The following is a 21,870-nucleotide window of genomic DNA, read 5'->3' on the forward strand; positions in this document are numbered from 1 at the left end:
GAGAAACATTTTAAGAAGAGTGAAAACTTTTAGCTTGGGGTTAAAGAAATGGATTGGGGAAGATTTAACCAAAGAAACTGGCACCTGAACTAAGACTTGAAGGAAAAACAAGGATTTTGATAGATGGAAGTGAAGAAGTAATTGGCATGAAGAAATAAATACTTATGGACACAGAAAGACGACAGACTGCCAAGTTGGCAAAACAGATATGTCTGGTCTGGAGAAAGAGAGAGAGAGCATAAAAAAGGAAAGTCATGTGAAATAAAACTGAAAGGTAAGTTGGAGTCAGACAGAAGGGAACCTGAACTATCATGCAGAGGAATTTGCATTTTATCCTAATGAAAATAAGAATCAAAATAGTAAGCACATCATACTACCTGAGTTTACTTTGCATAAATATTGTGATGCTTCATTAGAAACAGCTCTCTCATCACCAAGTATATAGAGTGCAACACTCTGCAAGGGAGAAAATATTGCACACAAATTTATTCCCAATATACAAAATCTATTACAATAATATAGTATCAAAAGGCACACAGAAGAGGAAAAACTCAGTTTATAGTTTTCATTTATAGTTCCCATATCCACATATGTAATAACATATATATATAAATATATATATATAAAAAAATATATATATATATAAAAAATATATATATATGTTCCCCCCTCCCCCAAAGGTTATATAAGCTATAACATCTACTAAGTTAAACTTAAAAGATATCACGGCATTTTTTCTCTCAAAATAATGAGGAAAATAGTTATGACAGAGAATAAAAAGCCATACAATTCTAATATCTAAAAATATCTAATATGTTTAAATCAGTTATCATTCTTCAGCTGTACACTATTAAAACTGATCTAAATTTTTCCCCCAGCTCTTACATTACAACTTATTTTAAAAGAACAAAATACATCACTCTTCTATATCAGTTCCTGTTCATAAGTTTTTCTATAAATTAATAGTTTCATATAAAGGACTGGAAAAAATTCATAATTGGATCAAATGCTCTGGAGAGGCATGTAAATTATCAGAAACTATTTAATTCCCAGTATCATGTTACCAAACTATACTTCCTTACTAATATTTAGGCCACATTCAATAGCGTACAAAAAAGACTAACCTATATTAATCCTACTTTAGGTCAGAATTTTATCAGTTTTTAAAAAAATCTCAATGGCACTCTACATTGTTGGTTAAAAAAACAAAACAAAACAAAAAACCTATTTATGTATCCAGAATTTATTTCCATTTTAAGTTTTTTTTCCTCTTGTGAGAAGTTTCCCTAAATGGCATCGGAAAAATTTTAAGGATTTTGTTGTTTCTTTAATATTCTGATTCCAGAATATTTATTACTGATTAAATTTAACATGTCTAACAATATCTGCTTAGGGTTTTGAAACACTGACAGTTATTTAAAATTTAAAATTGTGATAGTACATACCAACACTATGAGTTTGCTTCGTTCACAGACTCCAGATAGGTAAGGATAAGGTGATGCTCCTTCACCCTTTAGGCAAGAACTCAGCCACTGATATATACTTGGAGGCTCAGGTGTAAAAAATGAAGGGTGATGCATAAGTCCTATTTGGGCTTTAAAGTAGATGATATTTTAAAACACACATTAAAGCACAGGAAGACAATTTTTCCCCCTATTCTAATATAAAAGATACACATTTTAACTATATTGGTCAAAAGATGGTCCTCCATTTCCCCTAAATTTGGCTTATATGAAACCCAAGTGTGGTCCTTTATATCAAAGGCATAGCTTAGATTTTCCTGGTCTCTATAAACAGAATCAAAATTGACTATTTTGTTCTTACTAAGATATCTCTGAAAAGTTTATTAATTCTCTTTCCCTATCATGTAGATTAAATGCCAAAAAAGACCAAAATTAATGAAGAGAAGAGATTACTGGGAGTCATTCTCCCCCCAAAATTTGTACTTACATTTGAAGTTCTAGTTTCAGTTTGTAAATAGCTAACATCTAATCCACTGCTCAAAGGCACAATGGTAACTATAGTGATGAAAAGTATAGGAGCAACTAGGTGGTGGAATGGGTAAAGTGCTGGGTCTGGTAGCAGGAAGAGCAGGAAACCTGAGTTCAAATCTAGCCTCAGACACTTAACTAGCTGTCTATAAAATAATCTAGAGAAGAAAATGGCCAACTACTCCAGTATCTTTACCAAGAAAATCTCAAATGGGGTCACAAAAAGTTGAATACAAATGAAAAGTGACTCAACAATAAATAGTAACAAGTGTCAGATTAAGTGTTATAGAATAGAAACATGGGCAATATAAATAAAAGAGTCCTGCATCCCACAATAGAGTAGGGGTTCCTAAGATCTGCAATTTTGATAACAAAGTAATTTAATAAATGACTAAAGTGAAGATATATTAAATGATACTCAGTATTCAAAAATATTTAGACTAGCTAGAATTTTAGACAAAAACATGTTCACCAGTGCTTCATATTATATGCTAAAGAAAAAAGTTCCACATTAGAAAGGTAACACTTCTACTTAGAGAAAATACTGCGTGTGTGTGTGTGTATGTGTGTGTGTGTGTGTGTGTGTGTGTGTGTGTGTGTATATATATATATATATATATATATATATATATATATATATGCTCTATTGCAAATTATATCACATTTCTAAAATCCATCGGCCCATTTTTTCCCCCTCGGAATCTCAAGTTAAAGTCCAAATACAATGTGGTCATGGCACCACTTTCAATGAGATTTTTCTATATTTATATATGCTTAAACTTAAGAAGCACAGGGAACCTTGTCAAAGGAACAGAAATGATACAATTGATTATGTTAAATGACATTTAAAGAAAATTTAATTTTTGAATCAGTTTGTAATTCTTAATATCAAATTAAGTAAAATGGCAGCAGTTGATGAACTTTAAAGCATAACTACATAATGCTAGTTATTATCAACTTAGATGATATATCAGATACCATTGAACTTGGAGTTAGAAAGATCTAAAGTTTGAATTCTGCCTTTTGACACTAGTTATGTGGTCCTGGGCAAATCACAACCTCTCTCTGCCTCAATTTTGTCATCAGTTAAAGGCAATAATGGCAGCACTTATTTCTGAGATAAACTGAAAGTACCAAATAAAATCACATGTAAACTATTCTGCCAACCTTAAAGTGCTATATAAATGCTAGCTGGTTGAGAAGGTAGAGTCAATGGATAGTGCTGGACTTGAAGTCAGGAAGATCTGCCTCAAACATTTACTAGTAGTATAACCCTGAGCAATAAACCACTTAATTGCTCTAAGCCTCAATTCCCTTATCTGAGAGATAACAGCACTAATTTCTCAAGATTGTTGCAAAGATAAAATGAGAAAACATTTGTGAAGCGATTTGAAAATGTTAGGACACTATATAAAAGCCAGCAGCTATTATCACTGTAATAAAATACATAGCAAAATCAGTCCCCCAGTCTGCCAAAAAGGAGCTGAAGTTAAGCTTCCCAAATAATCTATGAAGGTTCAAGTTTCAAACATACTAAGAGACTAACATGGTGGGGAAGATTTGTCTCTTACACAGATAATAGACAATAGAGGGAAGGAATTCAAATTATAAAACTTAATTTAAGAGTAACAAGATAGGTTAAAAAAATGTAGGAATTAGAACAAATAGAACAATTATTTTAGAAATAGCAGCTATCTAAATAAATTTAAATCATTTTTCTTTTTTTCATGTCTTAATTCATTAAGGATAATAATTATTAAGAAAAATGAAAAACAGGATTTTTAAGTCAATTACAGACATGAATGCTCTGACAACACAAGTCTTATAAATCAGATTGTTTAAATATAAGCAATTCAAAATGATAAATATGGAAATATGTAGAGAATAACTGCATATGTTTAACATACATTGGATTACTTGCTAAGTAGGGAAGGAAGAAGAGAAGACAGAGAAAAATTTGGAATACAAGGTTTTGTAAGGGTGAATGTTGACAACTATCTTTGTTTATTTTGAAAAATAAAAAGCCATTATTGAAAAAAATACATAAGCAACTTTGGTGTTTATCCATCATTAAGTCATCTCAGCTAAATGTACATAGGCAGAACAGATTGGAAGCACATTTACTACATTGTCAGCAGCTTCCAAATTTGAGCTACTAAAAATGTTGCCAAGTCTAAATCTTATGTAATTGTTATTACAAGGTTACAGAAAAGCTTACTGAGAAAGATTCTAATAAATGACTCATCACTGCCTAGAAAATCATTAATACTACAATAGCTTACCTTGATCAATTATGCACGACTGTTGGGAAGTTTTCACAAGTGCTGGATAATCTCTATAGTAATAATCTAAATATGGCTCCAACTGTAAATCTCTAAAACAATAAAGAATAAAAAAAGGGAAAAGGAAAATATGTTATTCTTAAAAACATAAGTCTTCTGAGTTATCATTAAAGACACTTAACTAGCTTGCCATTGTTCAGTTGTTTTTTAATTTCACCCAACTCTTAATCATCTCATTTAGAGTTTTCTTGACAAAGATACTGGAATATTTGCCATTTTATATTTCAGTTCATTTTACAGACATGGAAACTGAGGTAAAAGAGTAAAGTGATTTGCCCAGAGTCCCCCAGCTAGTAAGTGTCTGAGGCCAGATTTGAACTCATGAAAATGAGTCTTCCTGACTCCAGGTCCAGCACCCCAACCACTGTGCCACCTAGCTTGACTAATAATTAATTCTTGCCTGAATTTTGAAAGGAACATGAAAACAAAAGCAGAGTTTAACTTCTGTCAATATAACCCACTGGTCATAGCAAACACTCTTTTCCAGTAACCCAAAAGGCAACTCTACATGTGGACATTACTAGATGGTCAAAATCAAAATCAGAATGATTATATACTTTGCAAGCAAATTTGAAGAATTCTACACCGGCAATTAAAAAAAAAAAAAGACCCAGAGCTAATTGTGGCTCAGATGATGAGCTTCAAATTGCAAATTTCAAACTTAAATTGAAGAAAGTAGGGAAAGACATCAAACCATGTAAGTTGGACCTCAATAACATCACTTATGACTATGACATGGAAGTGACAAATAATTTATACAATTAGATTTAGTAAATATGAGTATCTGAAGAATTATGGGAAAAAGTTCACAATATTGTAAAGGAAGTACAAAAAAACACTTCAAAGAAAAAGAAGAGCAAGACTGCAAAATGGCTGGCTGATAAGGTTTTGCAAATAACTGAGGAAAGAAGAAAATTGAAAGGTAAAGGAGAAAGGGAAAAATATACTCAATTTAAAGGAGAATTATAAAGAAGAGCAAGGAGAGATAAAGTTTTCTTTCACAAGCGAGCAATGCAAAGAAATAGAAGAAAATAGAATAAGAAAGATAAGAAATCTCTTCAAGAAAATTAGATACATGGAGAATATTTTATGCAAAAATGGGCATGATAAAAAACAAAATTGTGGGAACTTGGCAAGAGTAGAAGAGATTATGAGGTGGCAAGAATATATAGAAGAACTAGACAAGAAAGATCTTAACAACACTGATAACCAACCACAAGGGTATTATTTCTGATCTGGATTCAGACATCCTGGAGAATGAAGTTAAACAAGCCTTAGGCAGCACCTCTAACAATAAACTTAGTGGAAGTGACAAAATTCTAGCTGAGCTTTTCAACCCCCCCCCCCCCCCAAAAAAAATCATGCAATTAAAGTGCTGCACTCAATAAGCCAGCAAATTTGGAAAATTCAACAGTGGCCACTACAAAAGATAAGCTTTTGTCCTAATTCTAAAGAAGGGCAGTGTTAAAGAATATTCAAATTACTGAACAATTGCCCTTATTTCAAATGCAAGGTCATGCTTAAGATTCTGTAAGGTAAGCTTCAGCAATATGTGAACTAAAAATTATCAGAAGCACAGATTAGTTTTCAAAGCAGAGGAATTAGAGGCCAAATTGTCAACATTAACTGGATTATGGAGAAATCAACAATTCAGAAAAACATTTACTTCTGCTTAACTGAAGACACTAAAGCCTTTGAATGTGTGAATTACAACAGAATGTAGCAAATTCTCAGAGAGATTAAAGTACCAGATCTTATTTGTCTGCTAAGAACTGTATTCAAACCAGTAAGCAACAGTTAGAATCAAACAAGGAACCACATTTAAAATTGGAAAAAAGGTACCACAAGGCTGTATATTGTCATCTTATTTAAGTTGTACATCATGTGATGCCAGGCTGGATGAACCAAAAGCCAAGGAAAATAGCAATTTTGGATATGCAAATGATACCACTCTGATGGTGGAAGGTGAAGAATGTAGAAGCTTCTTGATGAAGGTGAAAGAGGAGAGTATAAAAGCTAGCTTGAAGTTAAACACAAAAAATACATAACCACATCTCCCTCCCTCAATCTTGGCAATTGTTCTCCCATCACTTCCTGGCAAATAGAAGGAAAGAAATGGAAGCAATATCAGACTGCGATATTGAATGTAGCTAAATGGATGCTTGCTCCTTGGAAGGAAAGCTTTGGCAAATCTGAGCAGCATATTAAAAAACAAAGATATTATCTTGCCAACAAAGATCCAACTTATGCCTGTAAGAGATGATCTATAATGAAATCAAATGCAGCAGAATCAACACTTTTTAAGAGTTTTAAGAGTCCTTTAAACAATAAGAAGATCAAACCAGTCAGTACTGAGGAAATTATTTCAAACTGATCATTGGAACGTCAAATACTGAAGCTGAAATATTTTGACCACATGATGACAAGAGTCACTGAAAAAGACCTTGGGGTTGGGAAAGATTGAAAGCGAAAGGAAAATGGGATAGCAAAGGATGATATTTATAGATAGTGACATAAACTTAAAAAGGCCTGGTGAGCTATGGTCAATGGGGGCACAAAGAGTTAGACACAAATGAAGAACTGAACAAATTGATTAATGATCAAAATAACAGTAATTAATACCATTCACTCAAAGTCGAATGAAGAGGCCTCAAGTCTCATATGGCCTTAATTAATTTAAATAAATGCTTTCCCTTTAGTAGTACAATGTAGCCCATTATACTAGTCCCACAATTGGCTCTGGTAGATAGTTAGAATGTACTTTAATACCATAACAAACAAAGATAGGGTTAATTAGAGAACAGTCTAAATATTTCTTAAATCCAATTAATCTAAAAGCTGAAGATACTGTAAAAATACTGTTAATTGGTAGAAGGTATACAAACGGGAAAATGTTTAGTTCTAATTTGCATAAGTTGCTATATAGTATTCACAAAATTCTTAAGAGTCAGTATAAATTCACTTAAGGATCTTCAGGATATTTCTAACTTACAAACTGCACATACCTTGCCAACTGAACTAGAAGAACAACAAGTGAGCGAATTCCTTCTCCCATTAAACTATTCAATTTTAATTCTTCATAAACAAGATGAAGCACAAAAAAGATAGCAGGTATATGAGTGAAGAGAAGTGTAGAAGAATCCAAAGTAAGATTATGTAAAACATCCTCCTTCATCAGTGAAACTTCCAAAGGATTCAAATGCAAAGCTCTAGTCAAAAGATGAGACTCAACATTCTGGTGGTATTCTGAATTTAGTAAATACTCCCAGTCCTAATCAGAAGAACAGAAAGACAGATGAATTATTAATAAATATAAAAATAATGTAGATATCCAACAAGGATAGCCAAACAGTTGCTATGATTCAGAATTAAATATTATGGCAGATCATCGTTAGAAAAATTTGGGAAGATGGGGGGAGAATTCATATATGAATAATAGAGTGATAAAGTTGGGGGAGGGGATTGGAGTGCATCCTGCATGCAAAAAAAAAAAAAAAAAAAAAGCTATTGCTATATGATACCAATTGAAAGAGATGAAAGATTAATCTCAGGTAGGGATTAAGTTATGATGATACTGCAAACTACTACACTACAGCTGGTTGGTTGGTTGTTCTTCATTCTCCAAGAGGACCAAAATAACATCATTTTATTGTGTCCAACTGTGGCTGATCAGACCAATTCTAGTTTAGCAAGCTCTGCTAGAGGAGGGACATAAATAGTTCCTAAAGACCTGTGATTTCATCATTATAATAATTCTTTCTTTTGAAGCTAAATCTAAACCAATCTGTAACTTCTAGTCTTAGAAAGATGCTACAATAATGGCCTCAAATGTAAAAAGTTTAATCAGACAATTATTTGTAGTATAAAATAGTAAATACATCTTTCATTTTTCCCACCTAAATTGATCAATGGCTTTGATACCAGAAAAATATAGCCTCAAAGGCAAAACATTTGGGTTTAGATTTTTATTTTTAGGTTTAATGGCATGTGGATGCTATCCACATAAATTTGACTCCCTGGTTAATATCCTAATTTTTAATAGGTATCTATAGGTAGACAATGGAAACAATAAAATAATAAAAATTGATAATACAAATAGCAAACAAATCACAATTTTTACCTCATCTGATCCAGTATCAGAAGGCCTTGCTTTTTTGGGTGCAATGACTGGAGAAAGGGATCCTTCAAAGTCAAGCTACAAATTACAAGTTCCCCCCAAAAAAGAAACAAAAATTTAAGTTTACTATGTAATTTCATTAGAGGAAACTCAGTACTTCTTGTGTTAAGAAGTAAATCTCATCATAAACAAATATTATCACATCATATTATCACATGATATATCATAATCAAAATGTACAGACATTTTAAGAATTCTTATGTACCACAAGAAAATTGGACTTACACACATATATTATATCTTAGGTTATATTGTAACACATGTAATATGTAATATGTATGGGATTGCCTGTCATCTAGGGGAGGGAATAGAGGGAGGGGAAAATTTGGAAAAATGAATACAAGGCATAATGTTATTAAAAAAAATTACTCATGTATATGTACTGTCAAAAAATTTTTATAATTATAAAATTAATTTTTAAAAAAAGAATTCTTATGTATCACCACTAACAGTTAAATTATTAGACTTTAGTTTACTCCTAAAGAGACAGTCAATTCTTCATCCAACAATTAATGAATTACTAATCCTTCAGGGGAGAGAGGAAGGAAACGGACATTAATAAAATAGAGAACTTTCAAGCATTTCTGATGAAAAACCAAAGCTGAATAGAAAATTTGACATTCAAACATAAAATTCAAGAGAAGCCTAAAGAGAAGCCTTAAAAGGTAAACATAAAAAAGTAATCATAAAAGACTCACTAATGTTAAATTGTTTACATACCTATGTGGAAAGATGATACATGTATCTCTTAAGAACTTTATCATTAGGCCAGTTTAGAAAGAGTCTACCTTTATAAAGGACATGAAGATGAGTCAATTAAATTGGGACGATCTTCAATGAATGAATGAATGAGGGAGAAAGAGATGCCTTGGGAGAATGGGAAAGGGAAAGACAGAATGAGAAAAAGGTATAAGGAAAACTTCTTGTAATAAAAGAAAAAAATGGGAGAGAGAGAATGGTAGTCAGTGCTTGAACCTCAATTTCATTAGAACTGGTTTAAGATGGAAGAAGATAAAATACACCTTGAGTTAGAAATCTATTTTACCTAATAGGAAAATATGAGGATAAGGAGATAGGAGATATGGGTATAGGGGAAAGGATGGAAGGGAAGAGTAGGAAAAATGACAAAAGAGAAAACAGAGTAAAGGAGGCAGAAGTCAGAAGCAAAACAGCCTTTTGAGGAGAGAGAGAATAAAAAGTGAAAGAAAAGAATAAGTAGAAAACAGGATGGAAGGAAATACACAGTAATCATAACAGTGGATGTAAATAGATGAGTTCACCCATAAAATGGAAGTGAACAGCAGAAATGGATTAGAAATAAGAATCCAACAATATGTTATTTACAAGATATACAATTGAAATAGAACAACACAAATAAAATAAAGGGCTAAAGTAGAATCTATTATTCTTCAGTCGAAGTAATAAAAGGCGATCATAATCTCAAACAATGCAAAAGCAGATATAATTAAAGGAGATAATCAGGGAAACTATAATAGGCAATGAAATAATATAAAAATTTTTATAGCAAGTTTCTCTGATAAAGACTTCTCAAGTATAAAGGAAATTGTGCTAAATTTTGAAAAATAAGAGCTATTCCCCAGTTGAAAAATGTTCAATAGGCATAAATAAGCAGCTTTTCAGAAAAAGAAAGCTTTTATTTCTTTCTATAGTTACATGAAAAAAATGCTCTAAATCATTATTGATTGGAGAAACAAATTAAAACAAGTCTGAGTTACTAAAGCAGACCTATCAGAAATGACAAATGACGGAGCTGAGGGAAAACAAGTACAATAATGAACTGCTGGTAGAACTATGAACTAGTCTGAATCATCTGGAGAACAATGTATAGCCAAAGGGCTATAAAACTGAACACTCTTTGATACAGGAATACCACTTCCCATAGAGATCAAAGAAAAAGGATCTATATATGCAAAAATATATTACAGTTCTTTTTGTGGCAACAAAGATCTGGAAATTTAGGGAATGCTCATAAATTGAGAATGACTGAACAAGTTATAGTTTATGACTGTGATGGAGTATGAATTGTGCTATAAGAAGTGACAAGGAAGTGATTTCAGAAAAAAAATGACAAGATGTATGTGAACCGATACAAAATGACAATTAAAGATCACTATGAATAGTAGCAGCACTGTTGTAATGAAGATCAACTAAAAGATTTGGCTACTCTGATCAATACAATGATTAAGACAATTCCATGATGGAAAAAAAAAAAGCTAACCACATCCAGAGGAAGAACTAATGAATTCTGAGTAAAAATTGAAGTAAAATTTTCTTTTGTGTGTGTGTGTGGGGGGGGGGTTGCTTTTTTTTTTTTTTTGGGTGATATAGCTAATAGAGAAATATGTTTTGCATGATTTCATAGTATAACTGTTATCATTTGCTTGCCTTCTCAGTGAGGAAATGAATTTGGAACTCAAAAATTAAAAAGAAAAGAATGCCAAAAATAAATAACAAAATTGGTTTTGTTGAACACTATAATGGAATATCAAAAACAAATTAGTTATGAACTACAACTTTTTAAAGTGCCTGTACCTAAAACCATAAGACAAAAAAATACATACTGAGATTTGGAAATATTTCAATTTTACAACTGGCACCTGGGCAAAATGTATATCCACAACAACATGTATATCTCAGACAAAATAGGATAAGCAACCCAAGGCTCAGTATTCTCAAAAAGGCTATTGTCACCTGGATAAGGTGCCACCCTGGGTTTCAAACTTTGTACCAGAGTAAAGTGAAGTTGCCACTGACACAGGCAGAACAATAAAGATAGGAAGATGGCAGAGCAACAGAACAGTCACTAGTTTCAGAGTCAGAAAACCTCAAGTCAAGCTCTGCCTCTGGCACTTAAAAACCACATAGAAGTCATTGAACCTCTCTGAGCCTCTGTTTCCTAACCTATAAAACTTTCTCATATACTTCTGTGAACAATATTCTCTATAAACTATAATTTTACTATGAGTGCTCTTACACTGCAGAAAGGACAAAAAAAAAATAGTGAATCTCAATTCTGGCTATATTTTCCACTAAGGGAACATTATTTATAATAAGCAACAGCACAGGAGAAAATAGTGGAATATTCTCCAGAAAACACCTTTGTATTTTTAGGAGACAAGAATATATGGCCTACTCTGAGTAGAAAAAAATAAAAGAATTAATCTAAAAATATCTAATCAAGAAACATTTATTAAACATTTATTCTATGCTAGATACTAGGCTAGGACTTAAGGATACCAAGAAAACCCAAGTTTTTTCATTTCTACATTCTAATGTGGGAAACAATATGCAATTCAATCAGCATACACAAGGAATTGACATGGCAGATAGCAGGGAAGGAATTATTAAGCCAAAAGGACAAAGAAAGGCCTCTTGCACTCAATAATAATTGAGTTGAGTCTTAAAGGAATCCAGGGTACAAAATTAGTGTCAAACAAACATTTATTTGGAGTCTGCTCTGCTGTGCTCAAATTCATTGACCCAGCATTGGAATTTCTCCCTAACCACTTGATCCTCTTCAATCATTCTCTGGTTGATTCATAGCTAGAAGGAAATTTAGAAAGAAGTATTACAATACCTTTCATTTTAGAAATGAGAATTTAAGTGAATTCCCCAGTTATATAGCTATTTAGTTTCACAGCCTTTCCCCTTATAGATGGCATTCTCAAAGGTTACACACCATGTAACACATAAACATATAACAAGAATCCAAACCAAGTATAATTGAACAGAACAAATATAAAGAATTCCAACTTAATGAATCTCTCAGACACATTATAAGCCAAGCAACTACCAGTGAACAAGGATAATTCTCAAGCTTTCTCAAATATTACAATTATGTTGCTTAACTAACTATGCAAATTAAAGTGACTCCACTCAAAAAATGAAATGTCCTCTTTCTGTGGTCCTCTTACATAATAGACAAGTTAGAGAGTTTTCTCTAACTTCCATCACTGAAGAATGATGGAAGGAAAAGTGGATAATGGAGTAGATCCTCAACAGATAATAAGAAAAAGCAAAGAGGAAATGATCATTAATATTCTCTCTTACAAATTTTGGCTCTCTGCCTACGATAAAATATGGTGAGAAACATGTTTATCAGCATGTATCCTAAATGAATAGTACAACAATTTTTAAAAAGATGAAGGACCTAAGACAGCTTATTTTTATATTTCAAAAAAATGGAATATTTATGTAGAAGAAGAAATATATAATTGTTTTGACTAACTTTTTGGATAAAACTGTTCTTATTTTCCCAATAAGATTTCTTCTCAAGGAACAAGATCTTTTAAAGATAGACCTGATAAAGGTAACCCAGCAACATCTTCATTTGAACTTATTCTTATACGTATCAGTCAATCAACAATCACTGAAACATAACACAGTACCTGACATACAAAAGATGTTTGGTAGATATTTAATGATTGCTTGAGCTACACTATAAATAACTCAGGCTATATGATTAAAATGTACTCTTTCTTAAACCTTTTCTTTTTTGTGTCATATTATAAACAGAACTCCTAACCCAGAAATTAGATTGTGTATGCTAGTGGTAAAAATGGAAAACAAGAATATTTTTCAAAGCATATTCTTAGTTAAGATTAAGGAGAAAAGAAAAGGGTAGGGGGGGAAAAGGACAGAAATTTAAAAGGATAAAGAGAAAAAGGATAAGTAGGGGTGACCTTTGACTTTTATCATTACTAGAGACTAGACTTACTTTTGAGGGGAATTTTTTTTTAAATACAATTGGAGCTGATTTTCTCAGGATTATACAACTATAACTATTAAGTATCTAAGGCCCTATTTGAACTTAGGTCCTCCAGACTGCAGGATCTATGCTCTATCCACTGCACCATCTAGCTAAACTTATAGGCAAGTAAAGCTATATCCCCATGATGGCAAAATGGATTTGTCATTTAAAGAACTATTTGTAAAAGATTAATGACCCTTGAAAACAACCGTCTTTTTTCTTTTAACCATATGTAAATAAGTTTAGGAGTACCTAATAAGTGCAGGGTCGTAAAAATTTTTCTCCCTTTTTTTGTGGGAGTGGAAGAGTAGGAACAGAACGAGAGTTAGTGAAGTGGTTCTCACAAACTAGAGGCCTCCTAAATACATGTATAAATGTATAAAAAGATTGGGAATATTAGCTTAAAGAAAATTCAATGGGACAGGAATCAGAAGAAAAGGGTTCTAGGTTCAATCGTAATACAAACTAGATGTTTGTAGACAATTAATGTAATCTCTTAATGCCTTGGTCTAGTGTTAATGAGACAAATAATTGACTCACCTTGTGAGGAATGGCATAAGAATAAAATAACATCATATATAAAGGTGTTTAGAAAGGGTAAAAGTGATGTGTGTAAAATCATTAAATTGTTTTCCACTTATTTTTACTAGTAATAAATATTTATTTCACTTAAAAAAAAAGTTATACAGACATAGGGTATGATTTTAGATTTTTAAGTTAACTTTGTCCTAAACAACTTAGGTACAAAATTTATAAAAATAAGCAATAGTAAACCTGATTCATACATTTGATTTTTTTAGATGATGCAGATTTATTTCATTTAACTGAAAACTGTAGTGTCATTAACTATGCAGATATTATGCTGATACAAACAAAAACAAAGAAGGAAAAAGGAGCCTGACTTACATTACGGATCCATGATAAGCGGTCTGTGTTATAGCCCATCATATTCATTAGACAAGTTACAAATAAATTCCATTCTGAATGATAACTGGGTCCTCCTGGAGCATTGTGAACATTGTACCATTTGACAAGCATCTGCACAGCTACCTCTTTTGGCAGTATAGACTTGACAGCTTGTAAACACTTTTTTACTATCAGAGACAAAGGTTAGTTTTAGTATATTTTCTAAGCACACTTTTTTTTTCTCTCTTCAAAAAGATTAATTGTTAAAATGTTTAAGATGTCAAAAACTAGATACTGTTTGAAAAAGACAACAAAATGAAAAATCACCAACTTAATGATCTCAAATCATTTCCATCCATTTACTAGATGGAAAAGTGGTTCAAAAGAACTTTTACTTTTCTATGTATATGTGTATATAATATACACATATATTACTTACATACATACATACATATATACACACACATATATTTTTAACAATACTAAAAGTTGTTGTCCTCATCACCTTTGAAATAATTAATAATAAGATGACAGCTTTTTTTTTTGATGATTCAGCATTCTCTCTCTCTCTTTCTCTGTCTCTCTCTCTCTCCCCTCTCCCCCCCCCCCCCATTCAGGAATTCCTTCTACATAAGTATCAGATAATAAAAACTTCTGCTTGGAACAATATCCAATACTGAACAATGCCATAAAATAGTTATAATAATAGCTAGCATCCATATGGTGATTTAAGGTTTGCAAAGCATGTTCTCTCATTTGAGCCTTATAATAGCCTAATGTTATTTCCATCCCTGTATTAAGAGGTACCTTGGTGGCAGAGAGAACACTAGACTTAGAAGCCAGGAAAAGTGAATCAGGTAATTAATAGATGTGGGACTCTGAATCTCTCACTGACTCAGTTTCTTCATGTGTAAAATGAAGATAGTATCTATCCCACAAAACTGGATCAAATGAGATAATACTAGTATACTCCTTTGAAAATCTTAAAATTCTGTGAAAAAGTATAGCTCTCTATAAAGAGCTAGTAAACAAAAGTGCAGAATCTTAAGTAGGGGCTGACTTCAGACAGTACTTTTGACACCTAAGGGCATATATCTTCAAGGATTACTGAATGATTCAGGATTTTCTGACTCTAAAGTAAATGGTATGAGACTACTAAGTTGTTTTATTTTTGCAGATACTCCTTCAATGTTACTTCCTGGAATCAGTATGCCTTCCTCCATAAAGCCAACTTTCTAATTTGTTTTAGATTGAAAAACCTGTTAACAAAGCTTATTAGAAACAGGTATGAAATAAGCCTAAATAAAATTCAGCTAGTCTGGGTTAGATGCCTTTGAGGTGCTGCTGCTTTATGAAATGAGGAACTGACAAACGAGTACTTGAGTACCTGAGCTTTTAGAGAAGACTTACTTGATAGCTATGCCTACACAAATGTTATTCTTATTTCCTTGAACTATTCTCAATAAGTAGCTGCTATGACAAAAGAAATATTAATATATCAAGACAGACTATCATATTCTATGCCAGTGGAAGAGAAGTTTTTCAATCAAGAATTATTTCTCTACACAAATTCAAGGAAACACATGACTCAACTAATTCCCCAAGATAAGAATTGCTTTGGATCATAAAATAAACTATGAATTTTCATTATCTTTGCCATATTCAGCCATTTTTCTCTTAATTTATACGTTAAGCATGTTTTTTCTACTGAGAATTTAATTTCCCTTTCCAGATTGTCTCATACCTCTTATAAATATTCTTTACTTGGTGTGTTCTTTTAATCAAATAACAAAATGTATGTACAATAAAGTGTTACAGGGGTCAGAAATAAGTAAATTGGGTATTTTCAAAACTACAACTAAATAAAAAGATTAACAGAACCAGATGACTCACTTAAAATTTCTATGGCTAATTTTGGTTGTAATATATTTTTTTTAGTTACTGAGTCTATCAGATGTTTTTAAAAGAGTCCTACGACAACTAAATCCTTTTTAATGTTTCAAAAAAACTGCTCTAACTCTTAGTTCTCTTATCTATATAAAGGGACTGACTAATAATGTCTATAGGGCTCTTGTTGTATGTCTCATAGGATTATGTAAATTGCTCTACATTGCATACCTTAAAGCACCCCCCCAAAAAAAATCAGCTATTATTGTTTACTATGACTTATAACCAAATATGTTTAATTATGTTAAAATAATTACTTTTTTACTTAGATTTTTTATTGTTAATAGGGCATTCCTTTGCAAAAAATAATATGTACAAAACCAGGACAACTTTAAATCAGTTCTTATTTTAATTGCTTCCTCCACAGAAAAATTACTTTAATTACACACATGAAATTACTATGATTAAATAAAAGTTCTCAAAAGAAATGGAAAAATTATTAATAACCATAAAAATGTTCCAAATCACTAAAAATAAAAGAAATACAAATCAAAACAACTTTGAGGTGCAGTCTCATGCCTACAAAATTAGTAAAGATGACAAAAGAAGAAAAGAATTCATGTTGGAAATGTACAAAACAGGTACATCAATGCAGTGTTAATGAACTGAGAAACTGTCACCCTGGAAAGCTATATCCAGACCCTTTGACTAAGTGATTTCACTGTCATGCATATAATTTAAGTGAATAACAAAATGCAACATCTCATATGGAGCAAAATATTTATAGTAGCTTTTTTTTTTTTTTTTTTTTTTGTAATAGCAAAGAACTATAAGCAAAATAAATGTGTATCAACTGGGAAATGGCTACATAACTTGAATTCTAAATTATTTTATAGTAGTTTTTTGGAATTTAGATCACATCTTACCATGTAATGTTATAAATAGCCAAATATATTATAACTGCATATGAAGGAATATTATTATATTTTTAATAAATGTTGAATAATATAAACACAAAGATGCATGGGAAGACATGACCTATTGAAAAATAAAGGTAGCAGAACCAGGGAAAAATACAGACAATGACTACAATAAATGTTTATTCTTTGAAAGAACGAACAAGTGGAACTGGATGCTGGGAAATTGTAATGATCAAGACTACCTCCAAAAAAGAAAAAGAAGACATATTTTCCTTTCAAAACATACTCTAACCACATTGCAAAAAGAACTAGCTCAAAATAGTTTTTAGAACAAAACAGTTTCAAATTCCCAAACTGCTGATGTAAAATAGAGTAATATTAATACTGTAACAATTACGTCAAATTATAAATACTTCAAATCAAACTCAATAGATGCATGAGATTTAAGTTAATTTTCAATCATACCTAATTCTGAGGTGGCAATTTCAGGAATGGTGATCCGAACCATTGAACCATTACTGAGTTCCTAATAAAGTGAATGGAAACAATTATTAGGAAGTAAATATTCCTACTTATGATACATTCCTATTTACACACTCCCAAATAAAAAACATACATTCCTATAAATATACATTCCTGTTTATAAACATTTTCAAATCAATACAATACAAAATAATAAATATAAACTACCTATGCTATTACAAGACACTGTTTATGTAAAATCCTTTATAAATCTGTTAAAACACTGAAAAACCATTAGGATGTTATTCTTCACCTTTTAAAAAATATTTTAGTTCTAACAGTCTGTAAACATACTCATTTTAAAATAACTTTTAGCGCACTTGTAAAAATAATAACAAGTTTCTGGAATCGAAGTATACAAATAATGATCCTCAAAACAGTAATTACTATACTCCTAAATTCTTAGCTGCATTGAATGATCAATATTCTACTAAAAAGGGTAGAAAATCTGCAAGAAACAATAACTTAATTTTAAAAAATAAGCCATCCCTTCAAAATCTAAGCTGATATATCTTTATAGAAATTGTAAAGAAAACAATGCTGAGCAATAAAAGGCATTTAAACAGGTGACAAAGGTATAACCATAGAGAAAAATTTCTTCTTCAAACTGAAAATGTAGCCTGTCAAATTTGAAATCATGGCAATATATCTTTTTTTTTAAAGATATCTATTCACAAAATACATACGTACAAGTGTTACTCTATTATGGACAGGATCTCTAACAGAGTGAATGTAACTTCCAAGTTGCTGAAAAGTACAGTCATCAATATAAGGCGAATCATGAACTTTTGAAGAATCCCTCAGTTCTGGAACTGGAGACAGCAGTACTACCTGTAAGAAGAAAAGAAAATCCGTTCTTTGGAATGAAATCAGTATGAAAAGCTAATAATTCCCCTATACACACTAAATTTTTTAAGTGTGGGTAAGGTGAAGTCTAGAATCAGAAAATTTGGGTACATAAGACTACAATTTACAAATAGCTTGAATTCCAGGATATAATTTTAAATTAGTTTTTTGGATCTTAGATCACATCTTATCATGTAATATTACAAACAGAAGATGGATTCTAAGACCTACTCACAAGTTCAATGCAAAACAATCAATACAATCACAGAAAATAGCACCACTCAAATGACAAGAAAATACCTGGTCCCCAGTCATAAGTTGTTTGTTGCTGGGCTTAATGTGCAGTTAACCATTCTATGTATGGGATGTTTCAAAGTCAAAGGCTAACTTTTAAAAGAGAAAAAAAAAAAAAACCCTCTAATTCAGTGTTTTTATAAAAGGAGGAGTTTAAGATCTTTCAGATTCAAATCCGGGCTAAGGTGTTTCTTATTTAACTATGTAAAAATATTCAAACAATGTTACTTTGATTCTATTAACTGGTTATCTTGTTTTATTTACTTCCCATTAGAATACATGACCTATGATCTAATATCTGTCCATAGACAAAAATAAAAACACATAAAAAAGTAATTTAACCCATTCATTCATCTCCATTACTTCTTACAAACAGATGTCTTCTATCTACAACTTTAGCTATGACCCTCTTTCCAGACCTGTATCTTCTGCACTTTGATATTATCTAAGCAAAACCTTTGTTTTATTTCCAGAAGGAATATTACCTGCATTTTTATTCTAGATTTTTTCACCATTAGAAAGATGCGATAATTACAATAGTTAGATGGCTAATAGAAGCTGTAACTATAAAGATAATTTTGAACACTTAAAAATATATTTCTTACCTCATCCAAGGAGCCAAGTGGTTTGCTTAGAGGCTTAGGAGTACTAACACTGTCCAAGGGAGTACTAGGTCTTGGCATTGTGTTTGACATTGTCAGGGAAGGAACTGGTAGTCCAGGAATGAAAACTTTTCCTACCTTTTGTAAATAAATAAGAGAATGGGGGAGGAAATGTTGACTTTGATGATATATGTCATATAATCATGATTATATATATGAATAATTTAAAACATAAAACTTTCTTATCATCCTAAACAGTAGAATACATTGAAGATAAATAAATCACTTAAAATGGAGTACTAATCTGAGTTTAGAGTATAAAACTGTTAATGCACAATACTCACTAGGTTAAGGATATTAAAAATGTAAAACTCTTCCTAATGTGATACTGATCAAGAAATGATCAAGAAAAGATCAAGAAACTATCAATTCTTTTAAAAAGCTATGATGCCATTAGTATAAGAGCACTTTTTTGTTAATAAAGATCAAAATCCCTCCAACAGAAGAAACTTTCACAAACTGTAAAACTGTAGCCAAAAAATTTATTACTTGGTAAGCCAGCCATTTTGCTCCAACTTCGCTAAGCTATACTTTGGCTGCTATATCCTCCATATTAAGTCTCTTCTGTTTAGTAAGATTTTTTTAGAGTTTAGGACTGAATGGCATACTCTTTTATATCTCAGGCTTCCTATCACAAAAAAAAAAAAAAAAAAAAGAATAAAAACTTCATTAAAAGTATTTTTTGATTATATAACAAAGGAATCCTACAGCACTGAAGAATATTTGAGTCCTCTTAGCTATTTAAGTTGTGATAATTTTTACTACATAACAGAGAAAGCTGAAAGTAATACCACGCAGATCTCAGCAGCTTATTTTACTCTTTTCTTTGCTCAAGTTGGTAGTTTCTTCTCTCATCAGTTCTACAAAAAGTAATATCTTATCTCTTTGTTGATTGTTTCATGTAATACAAAAGGATAATATTCTGCCATGAGTAGAATTAACACAATGATACAAAGCCTAAAAAAACAGGCAATCAAGATACTATCTAATGAGAATGATCAGTTGGCAGAATAGGGCCTTCCAAAACCATCTAATTACTGGAAATAACTTATTATTTCTATTATGCTAGTTATTATAAAATTAAGTATTATAAAAAGAAATAAATAATAAAGAATGAATACAGAACAGCCCTGTAGAAATAGTCAGAAACACTATAACCTGAAATGGAATTGATTAGGAGGAAATTCCAGGACAATAAAAGAGGTTTTGGAACTATGCTGAGAAAAAGGGGAAGTTTAAGAAGAATGCAACAATGAATAGATGACGGAGAGGTAACAATAGATGATGGAGCAAAGGCAGAAGTAATCAACTTCTTATTTTGCTTATTTTCTCTGCAAAGGATATTATCATTGGACTGGAAAAGATAAAACCGAGAATGCCTAAGAAAAATTAAATCCAGGATAAACAGCAAAATAATAATCGAGCACCTAGTTGCCCTTAATATTTAAGTACCCAGAATAGTTAAACAATCTAGAAAAATGAAAGAGAAAGCAGATTTAACTGCTGAGTTACTATCCATCCTTAAAAGATCTCACAGAATGAGGGAATAGATGCAGAGCTATAAAGGGAAAATTTAATACCATATTTTGAGAATATGAAAGAAGAGAAGTTTTGCAAACTATATGCCAATGAGATGGATTTCAATTTCTTACAAGATTCCAGAACATAAAGAGAATAATAGAGGAAAAAAAGACAGGATTTTTAAAAGGTTAAGAAGAATAAATGAAGAAAACCTCTGACAAAGTATAAAATTTTTGCTAAAACTCCTACAAAGCAAAAGCATAGAATTTTTAATACAATAATATTTTAAATTATCTAAAACCATAAGCTAACATAACATGCGATATGGAAAATACGAGAAGACTTCCTAAGGGAAATAATGAAAAATACGGAATGTAGCATTTCCAGACTTCCATATATTATATCAAAGTAACTATCAAAACTATCTGGAATTGGTTAAAAAGTTGACATGTGCATCAATAGAATAATAGACAAGAAAGAAAAAAGAAATAACTAAACTTGATAACTCATTGTCTTATATACTACAAATCATAAGTTACCAAAAGCCAAAACAAACAAAAACCAACCTCTTTACTGATTGCTAGGAATAATTTGATATAGATTAAATTTACACAACCATTTATACTGGAAAGCACAAGAAACTCAAAAGTATACCATATCTGATTAAAAATCATACTATCAAGAAAATTTAGAAGAGAATGCAATCTTTCATAGTTATGGAGAAACAATAAATTCTTAAAGAGAAGTTATAGGCAATTACAAGAGATAAAATGTATAATTTTGGATACCTGAAATTGAAATGCTTTTGTACAAACAAAATCAATACATTTATGATAAGAAGGGAAGTGGTCAAATAGGAAAACAATTGTATCAATGTCTGATAAAAGTTTGATAATCAGGATAAACAGACAACAACAAAGAACATTTTCCAAGAGAAGCACAGGATATAAACAATTCTCAAAAGAACTGCCAACTATAAGTAAAAACATTAAAAAATGGTACAATTCACTAATAACAAATGCAAGTCAAAG

General features: G+C 31.4%; 1 protein-coding gene across 4 annotated transcripts in view; it reads right to left on the reverse strand.

The window, feature by feature from the left end:
- ANAPC1 (anaphase promoting complex subunit 1) overlaps positions 1–21,870 on the reverse strand; it is a 136,125-nt gene that overhangs the window by 87,776 nt on the left and 26,479 nt on the right. For all 4 annotated transcript variants that reach the window (XR_012486073.1, XR_012486074.1, XM_074287685.1 and 1 more), the window contains exons 14-22: positions 19,262–19,396; positions 18,207–18,347; positions 17,460–17,520; positions 14,188–14,375; positions 8,454–8,528; positions 7,339–7,604; positions 4,274–4,365; positions 1,446–1,594; positions 378–456 (exon numbers count right to left, since the gene is read on the reverse strand). Coding sequence is in view for 2 of the 4 variants with exons in the window: in XM_074287685.1 (XP_074143786.1) it covers positions 378–456; positions 1,446–1,594; positions 4,274–4,365; positions 7,339–7,604; positions 8,454–8,528; positions 14,188–14,375; positions 17,460–17,520; positions 18,207–18,347; positions 19,262–19,396 (1,186 nt within the window). In the remaining 2 variants the exon portion in view is untranslated. The remainder of the gene's footprint in view (positions 1–377; positions 457–1,445; positions 1,595–4,273; positions 4,366–7,338; positions 7,605–8,453; positions 8,529–14,187; positions 14,376–17,459; positions 17,521–18,206; positions 18,348–19,261; positions 19,397–21,870) is intronic.

The sequence above is a fragment of the Sminthopsis crassicaudata genome, chromosome 2 (assembly GCF_048593235.1).
Source record: "Sminthopsis crassicaudata isolate SCR6 chromosome 2, ASM4859323v1, whole genome shotgun sequence".
Taxonomy (NCBI): Eukaryota; Metazoa; Chordata; class Mammalia; order Dasyuromorphia; family Dasyuridae; genus Sminthopsis; species Sminthopsis crassicaudata.